This window comes from Salvelinus namaycush, chromosome 5 (assembly GCF_016432855.1).
Source record: "Salvelinus namaycush isolate Seneca chromosome 5, SaNama_1.0, whole genome shotgun sequence".
NCBI classification, from domain to species: Eukaryota; Metazoa; Chordata; class Actinopteri; order Salmoniformes; family Salmonidae; genus Salvelinus; species Salvelinus namaycush.
In genome coordinates this window covers 38,348,308-38,373,124 of record NC_052311.1, presented here as the reverse complement: position 1 = coordinate 38,373,124, position 24,817 = coordinate 38,348,308, and the positions used below count along the sequence as shown (strand labels likewise).

Here is a 24,817-nt window from a genome sequence, read left to right as displayed (position 1 = left end):
TTGATATGCCACACCTGTCATGTGTATGGATTATCTTGGCAAAGGAGAAATGCTCACTCAAATGTTGAGCACAAATTTGTGTACATCCATGTTAGAGAGCTTTTTGTGCGTATGTAACATTTCTGTGATCTTTTATTTCAGCTGATGAAACAATGGGGCCAACACTTTACATCTTGCGTTTATATTTTTGTTCAGTATGGTCTACAGCTTATCATGAGGTATTCTAACCTAGGCAAGCAGAACCTCGAGACTTCCCTACTGTTAGCGATTGCGCACCAGCTGTTGTTAAGAGACACACACCACCTCCCCTGAGCTTCTGTTCTGTCCTGCTGATGTATAGAAAGAATTGCTACACTTATATTTACCATGTTCTTGTTCAGCCACAACTCAGAGACATAGGATATTGCAGTTCCTTAGGTCATGTTGATAGGATAGTCTCGAACGGAGCTCATCCAGTTTATTCTCCAATGATTGCACGTTCGCCAATAGAACGGAGGGTAGAAACGATTTATCCACTCTCCAACGTAATCTCGTCAGGTATCCAGCACGCCGGCCTCTAGCGCCGTCTCCTCTGAGTGTCTGGTGATTTTGGCCTGGTCCGGGATAATCAATGTCTTTTGCCTCCGACTCATTGAAGTAGAAGTCCTCGTTCACAAAATAGCACAATTGGTCAGGAGCGATGTTCCCTCATTGTTTTCAGCACTGAGCAAATTTCATGTCTGCTGAGCACAAACTTGAACGTTGTAAAAATTCTGTGCAACTTCCAGTGCACGTTTACTGTGAACACTAAGGCTGTACCAGCTTTAAGTTAGTTTTAAGTGGCCAAGTAGGCTACTGTGGCTATATTATTATAATGTAGGCCTACCAGAGTGGCCATTCATCAAAACAATGGAGAAAATGCATCCCATAATATTTTAACGTCGAAATAGCTTTTCTATCATTCAGCCTACAGTAGCAGCCACTGTGTGGTGTTCAATGCAAGAAACCACTTCACAAAATAACATTCATTATTATTCCCGTACCATTATTACAGAGAATCAGACAAATTATGCTACGCTCTGCCTATTGTCTACTTAGCTTATTCAAGACGTCTCAAAATACAACACCTTCAAGATAAGAAAACGCTCTTTACTTGACTCGCTTTTCAAAGATGGCTTAGAAATGCACACATTTTGTGCTCTTGTTGGAAGCAACTACTCCCCCATTGTTGACTAGAAATTATTTATAACTGGGCTAATAACTCACTAACTAGCAAAGGATATAAACACATGTGCACATGTGGATACATGCAGCTCTCGCTTTGATCTCAAAACAAGCGCATCTACTCACGACCTCTCATACTGTATTCTAAACACAGTCCAGTTCTGTTGTATAGCACACTGTATTACTTATACAACTAATATAAGGACAGGACATGAGACGGGAGTAGAAATTAACGGGGGTGTTTAATGCATTTCACAGGACAAAACATTCCAAGAATTCTAATGTACGTAAGCAGGGCGGGTGTTACAGGTGCCCTAAAGGGACAAACTAGAATATCAATACACAAGTTCAAAGTAAATGGCACAGATCTATATATGGGAATGGCTATTTACATATAGGCCTACTGCAACCCTGATTGGTTATGACACACCAGTCTATGTAGAGTACAGGCCTGAGTCATGCCTGTCAATGCAATAGAATCCTACTCCAATGTGCTCTCCCTACAAGAAAATCTCTTGCAAAGATAGTTTTGCATACTATGTTTTGGATAGTTCGTTTTGTTACGGTATGTTACATTGAAAGTGGCTAATATTGTGTAATTCGATCACAATTCCCACAGTAGAGCGCAATGTTCATAGTGTTAACTAAAGGGGAAAACTCTAGAAAGTTGAGTGAAGTTTAATCTAGTGGTTCTTTGTGCTGGCTGATATTTCTGCAGTCTGAGGGGAGCTGCACGCCCCAGCACACACGCAGTTTAGAGGGAGCATTGGTCAGGAGACCATAAAAACGGACGCTATTCCCTCCAGCGCCATTCTCCAACAATACTATCCAGGTCTTGTTTGCGGTCAATATCTCAATTTCAATCCATTTATTCAATAATTGAATTGTGCTCTTATGGAGTATTTCCATGATGTCCATTTGAACTGACAAGGATTGAAGTAATCCAAGCTCTTGTCCAGGAACTCACAACTTGAGTCCTTTTATGTGTGGAATTATTGAATTTCCTACTTGCTGTATCCTATTTTCCAGAGAGTAACTGAGCTTGCAGCCTGGTCCCCAGCCCTTCTTATCATGTCAATGTGTAGCAGCTTTCTTGTCAATCATGTCCACAGAGGCTGTATTGTCCCTACCTACTGCCCATCCACTGTAAGCCCCACTCCTCCCCCAGTTTGAAGAACAGAGGACAAAAGGATGACATATGGGTGAAACTCCCTCTCTGGGGAGTACAGTATGGGAGGTGTGTGCTGGGGCTGCCGTACGACGGCCACAAAGATCACATTCAACCCAAACACAATACAGTACAATACTATAGAGCCCCTTCGGGCCAGGACAGGACCGGCCCCAGGCCAGCACAGTACCACAACGCCTGCCTGCTACACAGAGCTGGGGGTTAGGGTTAGCACCAACAACTAAAAATAGAGAGTGGGACAGCAAAGGGGTTGAGGAAAAAGTTGATAAAAAGAGGAGAGTAAGAGAGGGACAGAGATGGGTGAAAAGAAGGTGGATAAAGGAAAACTAGCTAGGGGACAAAGGATAGCAAATTATATAGAGAGAGGGAAAAGTTGTTTTTGACCAAGGTTTAGAGACTGTAGAAATCCCCGTAGTGACCCCCACTGTATCTCATGCCTGCCGCCCAGTAAGGAGAATGGTAATTGTCCCACTGGGTAATAATTAGCAGACAGAACTCCCTCCCTTGTCTGTATGTGTGCCAGTTGAGCTCGCTGTGTGCGACTGTTTATTTTAGAGTATGACTCACACTTCCTGTGCCCAACCAGTGAGGCTTCAATGGAACAGCAGGGCCTCCTCTCATTCTCAATTCCACAAAGCAATAATATTTTTCAAACTGTGCGGGGTACTTGAATGGATGAGGTGGCTCTGGAATTCATTTACTAGTGCACTGGGACCGCGGTAGATTTCTTTGGAAGGTAGATTTTTTTAATGTAAAGAATAGAACACCATGACTGACGTTTTGTTAGCTGGAAAAGACCACCGTTAGACACAGTCATTGTACGTTCCAGTGTTTCTTGAGTGAAATCTTCTGGGAATTCATCACGCCATCATCACTACTTCCGCTTACTTAGTCAATAATGGTTGGCGATGATGACGGGTTGCTAGGTTTTTCCACAGGATCTGTCTCCCTTCGGTGTCCTGCCTGCTCTCCGGGGGAAAGACCTGTTTGTAATGGAATCTACAGCCGACTGTGCCACTTTATTAAAGGTGCACAGGAGAGTAATTGTGATGAAATGTCTCAAAGCAAGAGGATTCAGACCTGGTTTGATTGAGTGTGTTTTCATTCATAATCCTGGCACTATATTTATTTTGCTTAATGAAGTCTGACCACAAACGTTAATATTAGGGATGCACGATATATCGGTAAGCACATCGGAATCGGACGATATTAGCTAAAAATGACAACACCGGCATTACTCATTTGAAAGTGCATCACCCCCAAACGTTCAGCGACTACTTAGAACAAAAGCAGAAAAAATCTAGGCGAACTTCCAACAACTTAACAAGTTCAAGTCCAGCAGTCATTTGAAAGAATAAGAACATTTCAGCGAGACAACTCAAAGGCAGAATCCATTAACTTCAAGATAATGGAATTCATTGCCCTTAACAATCAACCGTTCTCTGTGGATGATTTTGGCTTTCGCCGACTGGTCGAGCACCTCGAGCCCCGGTACACACTACCAAGTAGGCGCTATTTTTCAGATGTTCCCCTACCGGAGTTACACAGTATTGTTGAAACGCACATCCGTGAGCTACTTGCTATGGGCGTCACTGCTATTAGCTTCACGACTGACATTTGGACCAGCGATGTCAGCCCCATGAGCATGCTGAGTCTGACCGCACAGCGGGTCGACAAGGATTTCATATGGAGGAAAGGCGTATTGCATGCTCAAGAATGTGCTGGTTCTCATACCGCTGCTGCCATGTCAATGGCATTTGAGAACATGTTTGAAACTTGGAAACATGAACACCTAGCTCCATTCGAACAATTGACTCGAGAAATGAGCTCAACGTCTGCAGCAGATGTGATACCATCTGTCATGGCATTGAAACGCCTACTCAACAAAACTGCCGACACAGACCGTAAGGTTAAAACAAAAGTACTCTACTAGAGGCTGTGAACAAGCGATTCTGTGGGCATTCTCTCTGAGCCTCTTTACTGTATCGGCACCATGCTCATTGCTAGGTACAATGGCCGCTACTTCGATGCAGACAAGAAACAGGTTTTACTTGATGTTAGACATAGCTAGACAAGTTGGAAACGGACACAGTGACAGTGCGTACTGAGGAAGAGAGGCCACGGACAAACAGAGCTGAAACTTCACTACTTGACATGTATGATGAAATCCTGGTTGAATGAAACGACTAAACAAATTAACAGCACAGAAAGTAAGTGAAATAAATAGGTTTTGATTATGTTTTACTGGTAACGGGGACATACGTAAATGCCAACAAAATAACTTTTTGGTGTGTGTGTGTTAGAACTATTTAACTACTAGAATGCTTAAAAGGCTGCTAAAATTCTAAATATCGGTATTGGGTTTTTTGGCAAGGAAAATATTGGATATCGGTATCGGCCAAAAATGCTTCGATGTTACAACAATGATGATGATGATGATGTTGATAATGTTTGTAATGATGATGGTTATTCTAAGGTGGCAACTTTGTAGGTCCCCCCTAGCTCTCTATTAACTTTTTTTTCTCATCCCTCTACTTTCCATTACATGGCTAACACTTGTTAACGCTTTCTCTCCATCACTCTCTTTTCGCCTCACCCCCTCCCACTCTAAGAAACACACCCTCTCAAGCACTCATCCGCTCGCTCTCTCCCCGCATGTCTCTGTGACTCTGAAGCTCCTCTGAGGGGTGAAACCAGGCTACTCTCTCCCAGGTAAACTGTTCTCATCCTCCCTCTCTCATTTTCTCTCTCTCTTTCTCTCCTTCATCAATCTCTCTGTCCTCGTTCACTATTTCACTCTTTCTCTCACTCGCCACTCTCCTCAACTCTCTCTCTCTCATACACCCTGAGGCTAAATGGCCACTGTAATGGGATTGGTCTGTTAGATTGGGATTGAAAGTCCTCATAACTGTCTGCTGTGTGATCTGCTGCTGTACCGTAGGTAGTGTTTCTATCTGTGTGTGCTTTCTCTGAATGGGTTGCCGTTCCTGATTTGTCTTCTTTACTCCAGTTTGCTTGAGTGTGTTAGGTACTGGATGTGAGTGTAGCAGCTACCTGGATTCTAGGAGTTCTAGTTCTTTCATGGTTGAGTGCAGCTAAATGGGAGTGTTTAAAGAGCATCGCCGAAAAGCAAAGTCCTCAATACTCCATTGTTTTTGGAGGGTTAATGGTGGCTAGAGAGAGGATGACTAATCAGTGTATGTGAGTGTGTGGTCTACATATGCATGATTCAGTTATACAGGCATATTCCCTCCACTTCCTGGTGTGGGTGTGCTCTTTGCCTTTCTTGATACGTCGAAAAGGCAGTAAAATAAATATTGACAGCTTCTACGGGCCTATTAGCCTGGTCTCACTGGATTGGGTTGAATCCCTAGACTTTGTGAAAATATGAGAACAGCACTTCGGTTAGAGCTCCTCTTCTTATAGTTTATAATGTTACCTGAATACATGATCAATGACCTTCATCCTAGCCCATTGTTCATTTCTGTAAAATCCATCTGGGTTCTTCTTGTGGTTCAGATTACTGTTGTGAACGTTTAAACATTTAAACGAAGTTGGGATTTTTAACATTAACCTCTCTGGGGTAGGTGGGACGCAATCGTCCCACCTGGCCAATAGCCAGGGAAAATACAGAGCGCCATATTCAAATAAAATGATATAAAAATCAAACTTTCATTAAATCACACATCTAAGATACCAAATTAAAGCTACACTCGCTGTGAATCCAGCCAACATGTCAGATTTCAAAAAGGCTTTTCGGCGAAAGCATAAGATGCTATTATCTGATGATAGCACAACAGTAAACAAAGAGAGCAGCATATTTCAACACTGCAGGCACGACACAAAACGCAGAAATAAAAATATAAATCATGCCTTTGACAAAATTCTTTTGTTGGCACTCCAATATGTCCCATAAACATCACAAATGGTCCTTTTTGTTCGATTAATTCCGTCGATATATATCCAAAATGTCAATTTATTTGGCGCGTTTCATCCAGAAAAACACAGCTTCCAACTTGCGCAAACGTCACTACAAAATATATCAAAAGTTACATGTAAACTTTACCAAAACATTTCAAACTACTTTTGTAATACAACGTTAGGTATTTTTAAACGTTAATAATTGATCAATTTGAAGACGGGATGATCTGTGTTTAATACAAAAAGAAAACAAACTGACGCAACTTTTTTGGTAATGTGCCTCTCTCAAACAATTTACTTCACGTGACCCTCATTTACGATTGCCGTACTTCTTCATTACACAAAGGAATAACCTCAACCAATTTCCAAAGACTGGTGACATCCAGTGGAAGTGGTAGGAACTGCAAACAAGTCCCTTAGAAATCTGGTGTCCCAATGAAAATTAATTGAAAAGGCAGTGACCCCAAAAAAATTTAAATTCTGAATGATTTGTCCTCTGGGTTTTGCCTGCTACATAAGTTCTGTTATTCTCACAGACATGATTCAAACAGTTTTAGAAACTTCAGAGTGTTTTCTATCCAAATCTAATAATATGCATATCTTATATTCTGGGGGTGAGTAGCAGGCAGTTGAATTTTGGCATGCTATTTATCCAAAAGTGAAAATGCTGCCCCCTACCCCGAAGAAGTTAAGAGAAATTATCACAACTCCTCTCTCTCCCTCGCGCTGGCTCGCCTGCTCTTCGCTTATGATGAGTGTGTGTGTCCAGTCTTCGGTTTGTTGCGTGTTGAATATCCTAGCCTATTCATTGATGATAGGCCTGCTTTACTGGAGTTGCAAGACATTGCAAGCCACGAAATTGCAAGGTACAGCATTCCATTGTGATATACAGCTTTTGATTGCCGATTTAGAGTCAGGCCTAGTGCACAGTTCTGTCTGCCTGGTGGCCGACCTGCCTATACTATGCCCTTCCCGCTATTAAAGATGCGAGTGTTTGTGTTCTTCAAAGTATGGCAATTAATCAGTCTTCCTAGCGGAATCTAATCTTGATCCTCAGAAATGGGTCGACATGCAAGGAGTCGAGGAATAAACCATTTTGGAGTCTGCTCTCCACCACTACGTCATCAGCAGCAAAGTCCTGTATGGCAATACTTTGAAGTTAAATGAGAACGAAATGCAAACTTTACGAGGTGGAATTGAGGTACAGTAATGGTAGTACAGGTGCAATGCATAACCATCTGAGAGACAAACTGTTGCTGGCAGCAGCGCAGCTGCATTGTGAATTCACGTGGTTATTATAGTTTAAACATTACTATTTTTTTCCCCATTTGTCACATCCCTAGTTCAGATGTACATTTCGCTATGCCTTTGTGCTGCTTGTGTTTGATTTGGAGGGAATTGACCTTCAGTCCATCGGCTAGTGTTTAATCAAAGTGAGCATGGTGATCGCTGTGAACCGCCTGTCTTTTCAAAGCTGTCTGAAATCCTGCTTGTATGCAGTTTAAGAGAATTCCCTCTGAGTGTGTACATCTCCTACTAGACACAGTGGGAGTAACCCTAGGTGGGTCTGGGGAACATTGGTCTAACATGCCATCTGGTTTTGAGAGCTTCTGTCTTCTGGGTTTCTTTAATTGTAAGTTCTAGTAAAAAGAGCTTTATTGTGATTTTGCCACTTGGTTACAATAACACCCTCAGGTTCAGGTTTGGGTGTTAGTTTGATCTGGTAAAAGTGCTTAAACTCTCTCTGAGAAAGAATACCAAGAACTGGGTGAATCCCTCCACAGGACATATGTATGACTATGGTTTGAGCTAATGTCACTACCACAGACCTAAGTAATGAATGTAAACAAGTTGCCCCTGAGACACTGATCTTACAGCAATGTAGCATTGTCACAGCCAGGTGGTTATGGTCACAATTTGGTGAAGGTGAGCTGGGCCTAGATCTGTAGGCTGCTTTCTACCTTCAGCGACCCTCAAGCCCAGAGGTCAGGGGTTAGGGGCTGTTCGGCATGAGTGCAGAGGTCAGGCTGTTCCACCACTTCCTCCTGCCAGCTTGCATCCGTACCCAGAGAGGATGCTGGGTGATAAATGTAGCCCTCCAGCTCTCTCTCCATCTGCCATAGCTCCGAGTAGACCCGTTTCCATGGGAACCAGTGAACCAGCAGCACCAGGCTACAGTGAGGAAAGGAGAGGCGGGAAAGAGGGTTTATCGGTTCTCCAGGTACAAGCTCATTTAATGTTTAGCCCATATTTTTATCCATCATTACCAGCCGTGGAAAGACCTGCCAAAATGAGCACAAACTCATAACCCGGACTGCTCTTTGTTCTTGGTGTCTGTGCATATTAATATGGAGACAGTTCTGATATTGTACTAGTACAGCTTTTTACGTATTGAGTGACTGAATGGTGCTTGTAATGATGCCTCATGTTATGTGACCTCAATTTATCAAAGTTACAGTAGATCACGATTTGTTGCTGTGTGTCTCAATCTTCAGATGTTAAGGTTAACATAGCAGGACTTCCAGCAGACCTGGTTGCTCAAAGAACTCTTTAACAACGTTATCGCAATGTTGCTAGCTGTTATTGGCATGGTCAGGTTTCCTCTGTCTTTTACAAACATCCCACCAATGTCAGAATAATCTTGCTCCCTAATGAAGGGTTAGAACATTAGGTTGGAGCCTGGGTGAACATTTTGCTTAACTACTCAGTGCTGTTCCTCATGTCGTCCACACATTACAACCACTTTCAATCAACGTGTTAATACCATTTTAACAACATTTCCAACAGTTTTATCAACAGACCTCGAGAGAAGAGTTTAGCCTTTAGTTGGAAATGCATAGTTTTTTCACTTGGAAATGTCTAGGAAAATAAATCTAGTCAGGTGTCAGTCTATTTTATCTGTTTTAATCTCCCCTCAAGACATGACGCAAGGTGCTTCAAGGTGCCATATTGATAAGGCTGATGCCCTACAAAGCTTATCTTTTGTGTTGATGAAATTCAGGGGTAACCCCTCAAGTATTTGTGAGGACATTTGAATGCATGACACATATCCAGAGTGAAGGGATATTTAACTTGTCCTGCATTTTTAAATATGTCTCTGCAGACTCACTACAAGTGTTCCATGGGACAAGAAGAGAGGGAGCCTCAGAAAGACATGAAGGAGAGAAAGACTGCTTCTTCCTGGGTCTCCTTTCCCCTGGGTACCGCCATCACTGTTTGTGTGTCTGCTGGCAATGCACCGCACTCACCCCCCCCCCCCCCCCCCCACTTACTGGTCTGAGCTAGGCAGGAGCTAAGCAATCCATTTCACACCATGATATGCACGCCTCACACGCATGCACACACAGACATAAAGAAATACACTCCGACAACACCCCAAGTCTACTTGGTACTGTTTCCAACTGATGACAGCAAAGGAATGTACTGTACAGGCAAAGGTTAAAGATAGACAGCAGAGAGGTGTGTCCCATTACAGGTTCCCATACTGAAGGACCTGATTCCGCAGAGTAAAGGATTCGCTGTTTAGTTTCCTGATACTAATATTAGCTCTGGCATTTTGCTTGTGACAACTCCTCAAAGGAATGTGTCACTGTAAGAAAATGGAACACTGCTGCATCGTCGGCTTCACTAACAGTACATTCACACCCTATAGACTATAAATAGATCTTTGTGAATGAGTGAATCAGCAACTTTTCCCCGTCTGCATTCATCCACAGTAGAATTCTAATTACCATCCTGAGATTCCAGCATTGAAGTGTTTGCACAGCAGTTGAAGGCTGACAGTCCATTTTCGGTCTCACTTCCTTCATATGGTTCCTTCTACCTGGTTATTGTAAAGCATTAAGGTAAGGGGGTCAGTGGGAAGGAAAAGCCTTTGTGAAACAACAGGAGGAAATGTTGAGAGGAACCAGAGCCACTGGGGAATGGCAGGATCTCTTTAGGGTCTGGTTTGCTTACCTGATCTGACTGTCAGAATGGATTTGAGACCGACAGGCTACAGAGGAGGGTGTTCTGGGCAGTGTAACGTGTGAGAGAGTTGGTGCGTGCGTTTTCAAGAAAATAACATGACAGTCTCTGCCATATTTCCCCTACCCAAGGTGATTGTTCCCTGTGTAATACAACGATTATGAATTAGCCTATTATTTCTAAACAGTGTAGTTCCTTATCCAATCTCAAATAATTGTGAAAGGAATACAATAATGACAATTTAGCCAAATGAAATAATCGTTATTAATACATTTAATTAATATGATGACAGTCTGTATAGGATTAGGTGTTTGATTCATGTCTCGTGTAGCAGCAAGAACCAACTCTGGAGTTCCAAGCTCTAACCAACCACATATTTGAGCCAGTTCAGATTAGTTTCCAGGTGATCCATTGTCTCTCCAAGGGTGTGCCTCCCTTCTGACTGGTAGCCATTGGTAGTATGGTTGTTGAGCTTATGCACCATCAGAATGCCTCATCACCGGACTCATCTTTTGAGTCAAAGTAAAAGTTACCAGTCGGACTGATGGCGCCGAAGAACATGGCTGACGTTTTACATTCTCCCAACCAATTGTGCTATTTTGTAATATATTTTCTTGCGTTTTGTGTGACTTCTTTTTTAAATTGTGTACATAATGTTGCTGCTACCGTCTCTTATGACCGAAAATAACTTCTGGACATCAGAAAAGCGATTACTCACCGTGGACTGGGTGAAACTCTTTCCTTTAACGAATCCAACGAGAAGGATATCCTGCTTTCACTGGAACAGGCCCAGATCCACGCTTTTGTGTGAAGAAAAGACGCCGGAAAAGGAGCCGCAGATCGGGCATCCTTATGAGAATCCGGAGGCGAGCGAGTGAACTCCCACTGCCTTCCATTCTTTTGGCTAACATGCAATCGTTGGAAAATAAAATTGATGACCTATGATTAAGATGATCCTACCAACAGGACATTAAACTGTAACATCTTATGTTTCACCGAGATGTGGCAGAATAAAGATACAGACAATATAGAGCTTGCGGAATTTTCCATGCACCGGCAGAACAGAGATGCTACCTCTGGTAAGACGAGGGATGAGGGTGTGTCTCTTTGTCAATAACAGCTGGTGCGCAATGTCTAATATTAAAGAATTCTCAAGGTATTGCTCGCCTGAGGTAGAGTACCTTATGATAAGCTGTAGACCACCCTATCTACCAAGAATTCTCATCTGTATTATTCGTAGTCGTCTATTTACCACCACAAAACGAAGCTGGCACTAAGACTGCTCTCAACCAACTCTATAAGGCCATAAGCAAAGAAGAAAATGCTCATCCTGAAGCGGCGCTCCTAGTGGCACGGGACTTTAATACAGGGAAACTTAAATCAGTTTGACCAAATTTTTACCAGCATGTCACATATGCAAACACGGGGAAAAAATCCTAGACCACCTTTACTCCACACACAGAGATGCATACAAAGCTCTCACCCGCTCTCCATTTGGCAAATCTGACCATAATTATATCTTACTGATTTCCTGCATACAAGCAAAAACTAAAGCCGGAAGTACCAGTGACTCGCTCAATACAGAAGTGGTCAGATGATGCAGATGCTACACTACAGGACTGTTTTGCTAGTACAGACTGGAATATGTTCCAGGATTCATCCAATGGCATTGAGGAGTACACCACCTCAGTCATCGGCTTCAACAATAAGTGCATCGATGACTTTGTCCAACAGTGACTGTACGTACATATCCTAACCAGAAGCCATGGGTTACAGGCAACATCTGCATTGAGCTAAAGGCTAGAGCTGCCGCTTTCAAGGAGCGGGAGACTAATCCGGTTGCTTATAAGCAATCCCGCTATACCCTCAGATGAACCATCAAACAAGCAAAGCATCAATACAGGAATAAGACTGATGCTTGTCGGATGTGGCAGGGCATGAAAGCTATTACGGACTACAAAGGGAAACCCAGACGCGAGCTGCCCAGTGACAAGAGCCTATCAGATGAGCTAAATGCCTTTTATGCTAGCTTCGAGGCAAGCAACACTGAAGCATGCACGAGAGCACCAGCTGTTCTGGATGACTGTGTGATAACGCTCTCGGTAGCCGATGTGAACAAAAGCTTTAAACAGGTCAACATTCACAAAGTCGCTGGGCCAGACGGATTACCAGGATGTGTACTCAAAGCATGCGCGGACCAACTGTCAAGTGTCTTCACTGACATTTTCAACCTCTCCCTGACCGAGTCTGTAATACCTACATGTTTCTAGCAGAAACATGTTTCTAGCAGGTAAACTGCATAAATGATTACTGCCCCGTGGCACTCACATTGGTAGCCATGAAGTGCTTTGACCTCCCCAGCAGATCCACAGAAGACGCAATCTCAATTGAACTCCAAACTGCCCTTTCTCACCTGGACAAAAAACCTCAGACTTTCGTTCTTGATTAATGAAAATATTCTTGGCGAATGCTTTCGTCCGTCTTGCGCCGGTCCAAGAATTTCACCTCTTGCGGCACCATACGAATGCCCCCGGCGGTCCCTCTTTATCATGGCCCCAGTTCAGAAGAAAAACCCACAAAATAGAACCAGAGTCCTATTATATTATTCCTAGCTGTGGTATTTAGGCGACCGGGCCTGCTTTGAACACTCACAGTAAACGCTTCGGACCCCGCGGGACACTAAGTTAAGAGCATCGAGGGGGTGCCGAGAGGCAGGGGCTGTAACAGGCGGTAGCTCGCCTCGCGGCGGACCGCCAGCTCGATCCCAAATCCAACTACGAGCTTTTTACCTGTAGCAACTTTAAGATGCACTATTGGTGCTGGAATTACCATGGCTGCTGGCACCAGACTTGCCCTTCAATGGATCCTTGTGAAAGGATTTAGTGTACTCATTCCAATTACAGGGCCTCGAAAGAGTCCTGTATTGTTGTTTTTCGTCACTACCCCCCCTAGTCGGGAGTGGGTAATTTGCGCGCCTGCTGCCTTCCCTGGAGAACGGCCGGGGCACGGTTCTACCCCGTGAGGTGAGGAGGCCCTGGTGCAATCCACCGCGTGCCCAGAAAGAGGCCCTGCACTGCCCATGGCCAACTCCACAGAAGCCAGGGCGCCACTCGAGAGGTCTTTGTCAAGCTGGAGGTTTTAGTAGAAACCGCACAACCGAGCCAACAACACAGTTTGAGAAACACACGTGTCTCTGGCGCCGGGTGCGTAGCGAGGTGGCCCCCTACCACAGGCATCGCTTCCTGGGCGTGCCACTGCCCGCATTGGAACACCAATGTAGGGCCACTGGGTCAGACAGGTCGGCTGGGTCTCGCTCGGACGGGGCTCGGCTGGAGCGTATCGGAGAAAAGGGGTAAAGCATCTCCGAAAGGGGCTCCACCGATAGAGGCAAATCCACGTGGGGCGTGAGGAACCATCCGGCCGACGGGGGCCCTCCCAGGTGGATAACGGATGCCAATCGGTCAGAAGGAATGAAACTGGCTGGACAACAGAGAGGAACCATGCATGAACCATGCATGTGAGGTGAACGCTGGGATAGAGCACCTGCCAAGGACAGCGCTCAATATCCGCCCGCAACCAAGCTGGGAACTGGGCTCGAGAGCCAGGCCCTCTCTGAGGCTTAACAACCACCAATCGGTCGCCGAAGGGATGATCACATTCGGAGCGTTAAAACCGTGGTCCTGAAGGACCCAGAACCCTTAAAACAGCCCATTTCTACATAACCGCACGGGTCTTGAAGTTTGCCACCGACCCCGGATCTCTTTTCGGACACTAAAGTATATAGCCCCACTGTCACGAACCACGTGCACCTGGTAACCTGAAACAACATCTGTGCACCTGGTGACCCACCCACTTTCCGCTCAGGCACTAAGTCCACACATATGGGTTACCAGGTGCTGGTGGAACTTTCAGCATGGGTCTGCACCTTCACTCGCCTGCTTGCCCTCTCTCTCTCTCTCTCTCTCTCTGGGCCTCTGGTCTCTTGTACTCTGGCTCCTGGCCCTTGTCTGTGCACCTGGTAACCCGTTAGTAAAGGAGGAAGGTGGAGGAAGACGCCTTCCGTCCCCGACAAAAGCTTGGATCGAGGGCTGACTTTCAATAGATCACAGCGAGTGAGCTGCTCTGTTACGTACGAAACCCTGACCCAGAATCGGGTCATTTACGAGTGATTTAGCACCATGTTCCCCGCAAACATGTGGTACGCATCAGGAGAGGAGCGGCAACTCATCCGGCTGCACCCCAACCCCGTCACGAACGGCTCTACTCACCTGCCAAAAGAGGCAGGCTATCCCGGGACAAGTGAAGATCCGCAGCGCTACGGTATCATTACGTTTAGGGGGGATTCTGACTTAGAGGCGTTCAGTCATAATCCCACAGATGGTAGCTTCACACCATTGGCTCCTCAGCCAAGCACATACACCAAATGTCTGAACCTGAGGTTCCTCTTGTACTGAGCAGGATTACTATTGCAACAACACATCATCAGTAGGGTAAAACTAACTTGTCTCACGACTGTCTAAACCCAGCTCACGTTCCCTATTAGTGGGTGAACAATCCAAGGCATAGCGAATTCTGCTTCACAATGATAGGAAGAGCCGACATCGAAGGATCAAATAGTGACATCGCTATGAACGCTTGGCCGCCACAAGCCAGTTATCCCTGTGCTAACTTTACTGACACCTCCTGCTTAAACCCCCTAAAATCAGAAGGATCGTCAGGCCCCGCTTTCATGGTCTGTATTCATACTGAAAATCAAGATCAAGCGAGCTTTTGCTCTTCTGCTCCATGGGAGGTTTCTGTCCTCCCTGAGCTCGCCTTAGGACACCTGCGTTACCGTTTGACAGGTATACCGCCGCAGTCAAACTCCCCACCTGTCACTGTCCCCGGAGCGGGGCTCACCTCCCCGCTACACTGGGTAAGTGAAAAAATGATAAGAGTAGTGTTATTTCACCGGCTGCCGAGGCCTCCCACTTATTCTACACCTCTCATGTCTCTTCACAGTGCCAGACTAGAGTCAAACTCAACAGGGTCTTCTTTCCCCGCTGATTCCGCCAAGCCCGTTCCCTTGGCTGTGGTTTCGCTGGATAGTAGGTAGGGACAGTGGGAATCTCATTCATGCTCGTCACTAATTAGATGATGAGGCATTTGGCTACCTTAACAGAGTCACAATCACTCCCGCCCTTTACCCGGGCTTCATTGAATTTCTTCACTTTGACATTCAGAGCACTGGGCAGAAATCATATCGTGTCAAAACCCACCTCGGGCATTTGCAATGCTTTGTTTTAATTACACAGTCAATTTCCCCTGACCCGAACCAGTTCTAAGTCAGCTGCTAGGTGCCGGCCGAGGCGACCCGCCAGAGACCCCGCGCAAATGGGGCCGGCGAGCGTCGTAGCTGGGGAGATCCGCGAGAAGGGCCTGGTGCGCATCCAGAGTCGCTGCCGCCAACCGCCGGACCCAATCCTTCACCGGTCCACCTTTGGCCCACTGGCAGACACCACCCCGATGAACCCCGAGATGGGTCAGACTTCCAACGTTGGCGGGAGCTACTGCTCCCCCAGCCGCGGCTCGAGATCTGACTTGCCGATTTCCCTTACTTGGTTGTAAAATGTTTGTATGCTTTTGTAAGCGGGGCGCTGTCCTCAGATAATCGCATGGTATGCTTTCGCCGTAAAGCCTTCTTGAAATCTGACAAAGCGGCTGGATTAAAAAGAAGTACATTTTTAAGCCGATGTATAACACTTGTATTTTTTATGAATGTTTATTATGACTATTTCTGTATTTTCAATTTGGTGCTCTGCAATTTCACCGGATGTTGTCGAGGTGGGTGCTAGCGGAACGCCTGCGCCAGAGAGGTTAACCTGTTAGTGCCCCTATCTGCCTTGGCTCTCTTTTCCTGTCAGAGCACTCTACCTGAGCTGCCTAGTATCCCTTGGCCTCCCTTGGGCCCCTCCTGCTAGTGGGAAAGGACCAATGCTCTTTCTTTCACTTTCCAAATTTGTCCAGGTTTTTTGGAGTCGACTCCGTCTCCTGCTATCGTCCGACGCCGACTCCAATTTGACCAAACTGACCAAAATTAGCAAAACTTGTCTGTGTGTGTGTGCTCGCACACTAATGAACTGGGTGATTTGATTAGCAATGCATATGGAGCTGACAATCTAATGACCAAAATTTTCAAAGCTAATCGGTAGCCTACGTCAGCTAGCTGCCTAGGCAATTTTTTGTTGTTGTATAACTCCAGGATTTTTGGAGTCAACTCCGACTCTTGTGGTCAAGGAGTCGAGGAATCGACTCTATGGAGTCGACTCTCCACCACTATTCGTTACTGTGTGTGTGTGTGTACACATGCTATAGTGTGTGTGTGTGTGTACACATGCTATAGTGTGTGTGTGTGTGTACGTACACATGCTTGAGTGTGCATATGTCTATGTGTGTGCACGTATGTACTGTATTCATGCTTGTTTAAATGTGTGTGCTTGCTCACTCTGGCAGGCTTTCCCCCTGTCGTCCTGGCAAAGCCCTAATGTGTGTTTCCATGCTCTGAGCTGGAGTCTAGACTACACTGCCATGCATAATTCAGACGGTGCTCTCCCCCACCCTAAAACCGCCTAATCATTCTGTTTAAAGGTTGCATCAATACTATGCCAGAGATTATTAAGCCTTACACTGTGATGGCCAACGTGTGCTCAGTTCAAACAACACAAGTAGGAAGGGAGAAGACACTTTCCTTCTTTTTTCTTTCTCTCTCTCGATATTTCTATATACAATATGTATCGCCCTCCTACGCACTCTTGCTTCATAGTGGTGTCTTTTTTCTCCCCATTCATCTTCCCACTCTTTACCTGTCTTTTCCTGTCTCTCCCACTCATGCCTTTTTTATTTCTCAGTCTCACACTGTAGTATTCTCACACTCACTTTTCTTTCTTGGGAATTGTGTGTGAAGAGACCACATTGGTTCATGACCTAGCTACAGTATAAAACGATCCCTTTTCTAATTATTCTAGCTAATTCCCAAGGCTAACACCACAATGTAGCTGGACAGCTCAGAACATTTTCTTGTCTACCTCTCTTACTGTGAGGCGTTTGAGTTCATTTTAATGCCGCCACTTCCGTCTGTTATTATTAATAATTGCTACTGTTGATGGTACTCTGCAGTAAACAAAGTAAACTTCTGTTTGGCGAAACAGACTAAATGGATGATCATCATATGTGGGGGAACGTGGAAATGGAGCTGATAATCTGTCAATTCCAAAAAGGAAGAGTGTTTCTAATTTATTTTCCACTGTAATGAACACAGACTGTGCTGTGTTTTTCAGGAACATATGGAGAAAGAGAGAAACCCGGGCTCATTAAAAAAACCTGTCACCGCTGCCCCAGCTGGAGTCTGTCAGACTAGTCTTCTGCTAGGCCTGTTTAGCCAGCCGCTGGAACACTGAATGACTCCACAGAGCCTCTCAGAGTTATCTCTCTCTCTCGCACACTCACTCACTCTGTCAACTTGTCAGCCTCTGTCACTGCTTTTGCCTTACCCAGGGAAGGTGGGAGGGAGACACTGTCTTACACACTGTGTTAAATGCACTAGCTTATAACACCTACGTCTATTCCCTCCCTGAAAAGTGGTCTTCTGAAATATGATTCATTATTCAGACTAAATTATGATTTACTCCCGATTTGATTTCAAATAAAACTTATTGAAAAGTTGAAGTATTATATATTTTGATTTTATCAGGCTATTATTGATGGTTATACTTATGCACCTGATTACCTAATAGTGTGGCCTATTATGAACACCAGAGATATGGAGGGATATCTTTATACAGAGCTGTTGCAGCAGGGAGGAGAACACAGTTTAAAATGCCAAAGATCACTGCACATGAGCAGAGAGAGTAAGCTATCCTGAGAAGTGTGTGTTGATGGCTCTGCTCTGATGATGATGATGGATGTCAGTGGAAGGGCCTCAACTTGGACTGTTGGCAGTTGGCTATGGCAGCTCAGTGACATTTGTTTTGATTGGCTGCGGTACAAGATTTATGTATGTGGAGTTGAGACCTGGGTTTCTCCTAATGTGGGAAATATAACAGCAGATATGTCTTGATAAAAGAGGGGAGCACTTCCTCATCTTCCTGCAGTCTTTTTTCTATCTTCAACTACTTCACCCATTGCTGTCAACTCATCTTTACTCATTACAAGAAGATGGCCCCCCTTTCCCTAGCTTTAGAACAAGATCAAATAAGCTCAGGCTGAATTTCAAACGTTTGTTTAGACTTGGTGCCATGACATTGTGTCACACTTTTATCCTCTCTGTTGACGCTGCTGCCCTGGATGTTGACCTCGCTTGGCCTTCTCAGAGCAGTGGTGTTTCGTGCAGACTGTGCTCTAGCCAGATGGCTTGGAGTCAGAGATAGATACACAGTGGTGTGGTAGACTTTTCTCTCTCACTGTGTCTGATCTCTTTTTGGAACTAGGAGGTTTTATGTTGGATATTGCACATTAGTGCATTGAGACCATTCGAGCACATTTCCGCATACAGAACCAACATTACAGGGTGGAAGTACACTGAAATAGACATTTTCTGTACGTGGCAGAGACCCTTCAGCATACAGGTAGGGCAAGAACAGATCAGAGCAATAACAGTATTACCGCAATTACCTCGCTAATGTGATCATTAGAACGCTTCCCCCACTCATCAGGCCAAGGAAATGTGGCCTTATTTGTCAGGGTATAATATGTGGCAGCAATATCAACGTGAGAGTCAGTGTTTCACAGGGCTTTGACTAGGCCTTAACCCCATGACAAACAGTCTGTTTTTGGTGTCTGTAGGGACTGGCCATCTAGCCATTGATAGTGTCACGAGTCAATGATGAAACAAATGCCTAGGTGTATTTTGTTAGGTCTGCCTAAGCTCTGTGACTCACTTCTGCTTATTTCTGTGTTTCTTGCAGATCCAGTGAGGTGCTAGGATTGACCAGTGACGGCCTAAGAGGAACAAGAGAAGACCCAGAGGTTTCTACTCAGCAGAGCCACAGTGTCAGAACGGTCCAGCAGTATGCAACGCCAAACCCTCATCTAGCTCTGTCACAATGGCTCAGGCCGGATGGGAACAGGCTTACTCCGTGATGAGAGAGGATCTATGTTTACCTAAATCCTCTATGCTGCTCTGGGGCACTTTTTAATTATGTCTTATTTGATCCTCTTGAATGACTTTTGGCCTGCTCATAAAAAAGGTACTCCATTAGATGTTCCCTCGTCCCAGGCATCTCTGCGGCACTGTGGCTAGCCTCATGAGGCTGTGTGGCACACTGCTCCCAGAGGCATTCCCTGTGTGTCTGTAAGGCCTCCTCCCCACTCTATGGAGGCGGAGCCCAGCCATCCTGCTGATGGTGAGCGATCCGGAAGGCAACAGCAGCCTCTGTCTGCTGGGGCCGCTGAGTCCCCCACAGGGTCCTGTCCACCTCAGCCACAGCAGCCGCCATCCATCCCCCGCCCCGTCCACGGTGGCCTGGGACGCCTCCACCACCGCAAGCCCAAGCGTAGCGACCTGCTCCTCAGGCTTCAGCATCAGCACAAGACCCAAGCAGCAGCATGGCAGCTCTCAACAGACACCCCAGGTCCTTCAGGAGGCAGCATCTCCTCCCCCTCCACCTCATCCCTACAATCCTCCTCTACCCAAGGCCACAACACTCAGGGGGTCCAGTCCCAGCCCAATCAGGAAGCCCCAGAGGGCAGCCCGTCTAAAAGAAGTGAGAGGAAGCCCCAGAAACCGGGGAAGTATGTGTGCACTTACTGCGGCCGTCCATGTGCCAAACCCAGCGTTCTCCAGAAACACATCCGCTCTCACACAGGGGAGAGGCCTTACCCCTGTGTCCCCTGTGGCTTCTCCTTCAAGACCAAGAGTAACCTGTACAAGCACCGCAAGTCCCACACCCACCGAATCAAGGCAGGCCTGGCGTCCAGCCGGGACGAGCTGAGCCTGAGCGGACCTGCAATGAGCGCCCCGGGAGAGGATCCCGAGGAGCCTACAGAGGGGGAGAGCACAGACTCTGAGTCGTCGTCAGGTCAGTACAGGAAGGAGAGGTTGGGCAAGCAGAAGAGTAGCAGCAGTTTGGCGCTGTTAGGGCAAGAGGAGGGCCAGAGGTCTGACAACTCCCAGGCCGTGAAGCAGAGACTGGCCATGAGGCTGAGTGAGAGGAAGCGAGGCCCCATGGCCTCCCCAGAAGACCCTCCCTCCTCCTCCACCTCCTCCTCACTAGGCCCCAGCAGTAAAGGCAGCCAAGAGTCAGGCTACTTCTCCCTTTCGAGGAGCACTGAGATGAGCCGAGCTGACTCCCAGGTGAGCCCTCCCACCGCCAAAACTTACGCCGAGATCATCCTGGGCAAGTATGGACGGCTTGGAGGGCAGCAGCGCGGTCCCCATCATCAGCACGCCCACTCTTCACCAGGGATGGAGGAGAAGAGCAGCATGCCCTTCAGCGTGCCCAAGACGCAGGTCATCGAGCACATCACCAAACTCATCACCGTCAACGAGGCGGTGGTGGACACCAGCGAGATCGACAGCGTCAAGCCCAGGCGCTCCTCGCTCTCCAGGAAGAGTAGTCTGGAGTTACCCAAGTTCTCCTGCCCCAAAGACCCCTATATGTTTGAGCCTAAGGGAGAAAGTCCAAGCTCCAGTATGGCAGGCCAATCATTCTTTCCCCATGTCCAAGACGTGGACCCATCTGGGGTCCAGGAGTCTTCCTCCTCAGTGCCTCTGCTGAGAAGCCACTCCATGCCCACCTCAGCAAGCCAGGGAAACCACTCCACCACCTCTCCCTGGGGCTTCTGTCGTCTGAGCCACTCCTTTGATGAGCAGCAGGCTGTGGTGGCCGAGATGAGGGTGGGCGGGCAGCACCGTTTGCTGAGGCGCCAGCCCGCCATCGAGGTGCCCCTCGGGGCTGAACTCAGCCTGGAGGAGGCTGGCCCCTCCTACGCAGCAACAGAAAGTGGCCTAACCAGGAAGCAGCAACAGCAGCAACACAAAGGTCCAAGGCTCTATGAGTGCAAGGCCCGCTGTAAACAAAGGGAGAGTTACGAGGCCCACAGGGGTCTTTGCACAGGCCAGCCAATAAAGGAGCTGGAGAGAGGAGAGGTGGATGGGGCGTGCCGGGATGACCGTCCCCAGATGATGCACTATAAATTCCGGGCACTGGCCATGGCAGTGAGGAAGAGGAGGAAAGAGGAGAGTCTGGAGGAGGATCCTCCCAGCCCCGGGCCTACAGCTGTTGTGACCTGCAGCCCCGCAACCACCACTGCAGTGCCAAGCCTGGTGGAGCAGAGTGAGGATTTCTCAGGTGCTCTCTCACAGGCTGAGCAACAGCAGCAAGACAGGAAGGGCATCTCTGTCATCCAGCACACCAGCTCCTTCGAGAAGCAGGAAAGTATATCCATGGAGAGCCAGGAGTCTATAGAGCTCAGTGAGAGCCAGTCAACACTGCAAAAACAGCCGCAGCCAAAATCATCTCGCTCCATGTCCCGCCTGGTCCGCCAGCACAACATCCAAGTGCCAGAGATCCTAGTGACGGTGGAGCCTGACGCTGATATGGTGTCAGTGTCGCCCACGGCGACGGCATCCTCGTCCAAGGAGCCAGAGAGAGTGGTAGAGGAGTTCCAGTGGCCTCAGCGCAGCCAGAGTATGGCTCAGCTCCCCGCCGAGAAGCTGCCACCAAAGAAGAAGCGTCTCCGTCTAGCCGAGGCTGCTGCCCAGTCTTCTGGGGAGTCCAGCTTTGAGTCGGTATTGCTGGGGCCCCGGAGCCCCAGCCAGGAGAGCAACATTTCCCACTCACCCAGCCGATCTGCCTCCTTTGAAGACATGGGGGGAAAACCTGCTGAGCCTTCCTCCTGGGGCTCCAGCAGCACCCAGGGCTCCCACATGCTAACCGTGCCCTCGGGCCCCCACCAACAATACCAACCCCAAAGAGACATGCGGCGCTCAGCCTCGGAGCAGGCCCCTGCCAGCCCACAGCACACGGACGAGGTTGTGGAGACGAGGAGCAAATCCTTTGACTACGGGTCCCTATCGCCGCAGCGGTCTGCATCAGCCTGGAGGGAGAGGAGGAAGTGCCTGCTGGTGAAGCACGCCACCCTGGGCGAGCCAGACCACGAGGAGGGGGCCGTGGCCAGCCACTCGGGCCGACCAGGGAGCCCCAAGCCGGGCCCGTCCTACACCAGCCACCCTGCCCTCCACCCAGCTGAAGCCAGCACCTCGAGGCTCAGCCCAGAGGCCATAGGGAAGACCGTACAGCTGTTCCACCAACCCCGGATACCCCCATTCCCCATGCAACCAACTGGGCATGATCGGTTCCCTCTTGGCCAGATAGCCCAGCTCCACCCGGTCACCACTGCCATCTCAGATGTCCTCTCCACCCACATCATCCACAGAGCCTTCTTACACACACACCCTTCTCCTCCAACCATACAAGTCCACCCAGGGCAGCTTCACATGGCAGAATGCTTAGGCCTGCCCCTCGATCCTTTCTCAGCTCTGCTCTCCCTGCAGTACCCCACCGGGGCTGGCGAGACTGTGTACCTCCCCATTTCCCCTGGGCTCACCATCCAAGTCCCCACACAGCCCCCCATACCCTCCACTGTGGTTCTCCCTTCCCCATCTCCTCAGTCCTTAATCCCCCTACCCTGCCTCCATCCCCCGCCTGTCATCGCAACGTGCCTGGCGCAGCTGATGCCAGTCGTGTCACTGGTGGTGCCAGTGCGCCTCCAGACCCACATGACCACCTATGCCAGTGCCCTGTACACCACCCTATCCCAGATCTTGGCGTCAGCCTGCTCCCAGGAGCCCATCTGCTGCATGGCCATGGTTATCATGGGCCAGCTGGAGCAGGACAAGCTGCAGAGGTCCTATCTGAAGATCCCCACCCCGGACTTCAAGAGCTACCTGCCTCTGTCTCTGCCCCTGGAGCTGGGCTCTGTGTCCAGGGAGGGCTACGGGCCACTGGGGGCTGGAGGGAGCAAACGCATGCTCTCCCCTGCAGCCAGTCTGGAGCTTAGCACAGAGGCCCAGCGCCAGCAGAAACGAGTGAAGGAGGAAGAGGAGGAGGAAGAGAAGGTGGGAGAGGAAGAGGAAAATAGGGGTACTGGGGGAGAACCTGAAGCAGGGGAGGATGAAGAGAAGCAGCCGGAAAGGGCACAGATAGGAGTAGTTACTGTGAAAGCCGAGGAGGAAGAGAAGGTACGGGACCCAGAGGGGCACATGGAAGAGAGGGAGATGCAAGGGAAGGCTGAACCTAAGAAAGAAAAGGGGAGGGAGAAGAATGAGAGCCGGGGAGTGAGTGCTTCCTTTGTAACCCAGAGTCCAGAGCGAGCCAAAGCCCCCTCGTATACCAGCCTCCACACAACCACCTCAGTCAGCTGGTGTTACTTGAACTACGCGAAGCCCAACCCGTCTGCCCAGAGGGAGTCACAAACCTCCGTTTACACCTCCTGGAGCGTCAGCATGCACAACCCCAACCTGCCAGGCCTGTCCACCAAGCTGGCCCTGTCTCTGCTGAGCTCTAAGCAGAAGCACAGCTCGGAGACCTACACCATGGCCACAGCTCTAACCCCTGCAACAGGCAAGGTGGTCTCTGCCAGCAGCAGAAAGACCTACATTTCAGAGGTAAATATAACAGCAATATTCAATATCTAGGAAAACACAGCATGGGCCAATTAGACCATAACTACCAAAACCACTTAGTTTTAGTTATGAATTATATCGTATAATGCATACCCCACAATTCCACAGCTGGAAATTACCAGACACTATGCTGTTAGATTATATACTACAACCAATACATTAAATGTTTGGCATTAATTGTTGTTCCAATGTACTGTATATCATCATTGCTAACCAAGATGTCAGGGTGTGTTGGTGAATTTGCCTGTGTCTGTCTTTGAGTGTAGGTACATGCTATCCCACCCAGCACCCCTGTCGAAGTGAAGGAGCCACCACAGCAGCCTGAGAAGGGGAAGAGAGAAGAGCAAGGGCCCTCCACCTCCAAACAGAGCGAACCTCTCCGCGTCAAAATCTTAGAGGGCGGGTAAGAGAAAGAGGACACAGGAGTACTGCATACCTCTGTGATCAGCTAACACTAGTGGATTTGTTCTATGAGCAGATAGATTTTTCTGCAAGATTCATCATGCAGATATTCAACGTTACTGACAGATAAAGGCAAAGGCAGTAGAGATGTAACAATACAGTAGATGTGAGTCATTGTATTCAGATACGGTAGCCGTACCAGGCAACACAGAGCTGCCACCAAATGCAGTCTCAAAATATAAATGCCACATTATGAAGGGAAAAAGGCAGTAACAGTAGAGAATGTTTTACACTTCAGTCTCCCAGAATAACAGAGAAACAGGTGAGCTAGCCACCTGGGACTCCATTTATACCGACAGCAGAGCCTTTCCCATTCACAGCTGGTAGAAAAGGTAGATCTGAATGTGTTGAATGGGGTTGTTATTTGTGCGGTGCAGCAGACAAGCAGAAGGCATCCCTCCAGATTTGTTTTG

At 47.6% G+C, this 24,817-nt stretch overlaps 1 protein-coding gene across 3 annotated transcripts in view; it reads left to right on the top strand.

Moving 5' to 3' along the window:
* Positions 1–24,817, top strand: part of LOC120048247 (transcription factor HIVEP3-like) — an 88,471-nt gene that overhangs the window by 45,434 nt on the left and 18,220 nt on the right. For all 3 annotated transcript variants that reach the window (XM_038994063.1, XM_038994062.1, XM_038994061.1), the window contains exons 2-3: positions 19,222–23,924; positions 24,209–24,345. In XM_038994063.1, the coding sequence (XP_038849991.1) occupies positions 19,629–23,924; positions 24,209–24,345 (4,433 nt within the window). In that variant the 5' untranslated portion in view covers positions 19,222–19,628. The remainder of the gene's footprint in view (positions 1–19,221; positions 23,925–24,208; positions 24,346–24,817) is intronic.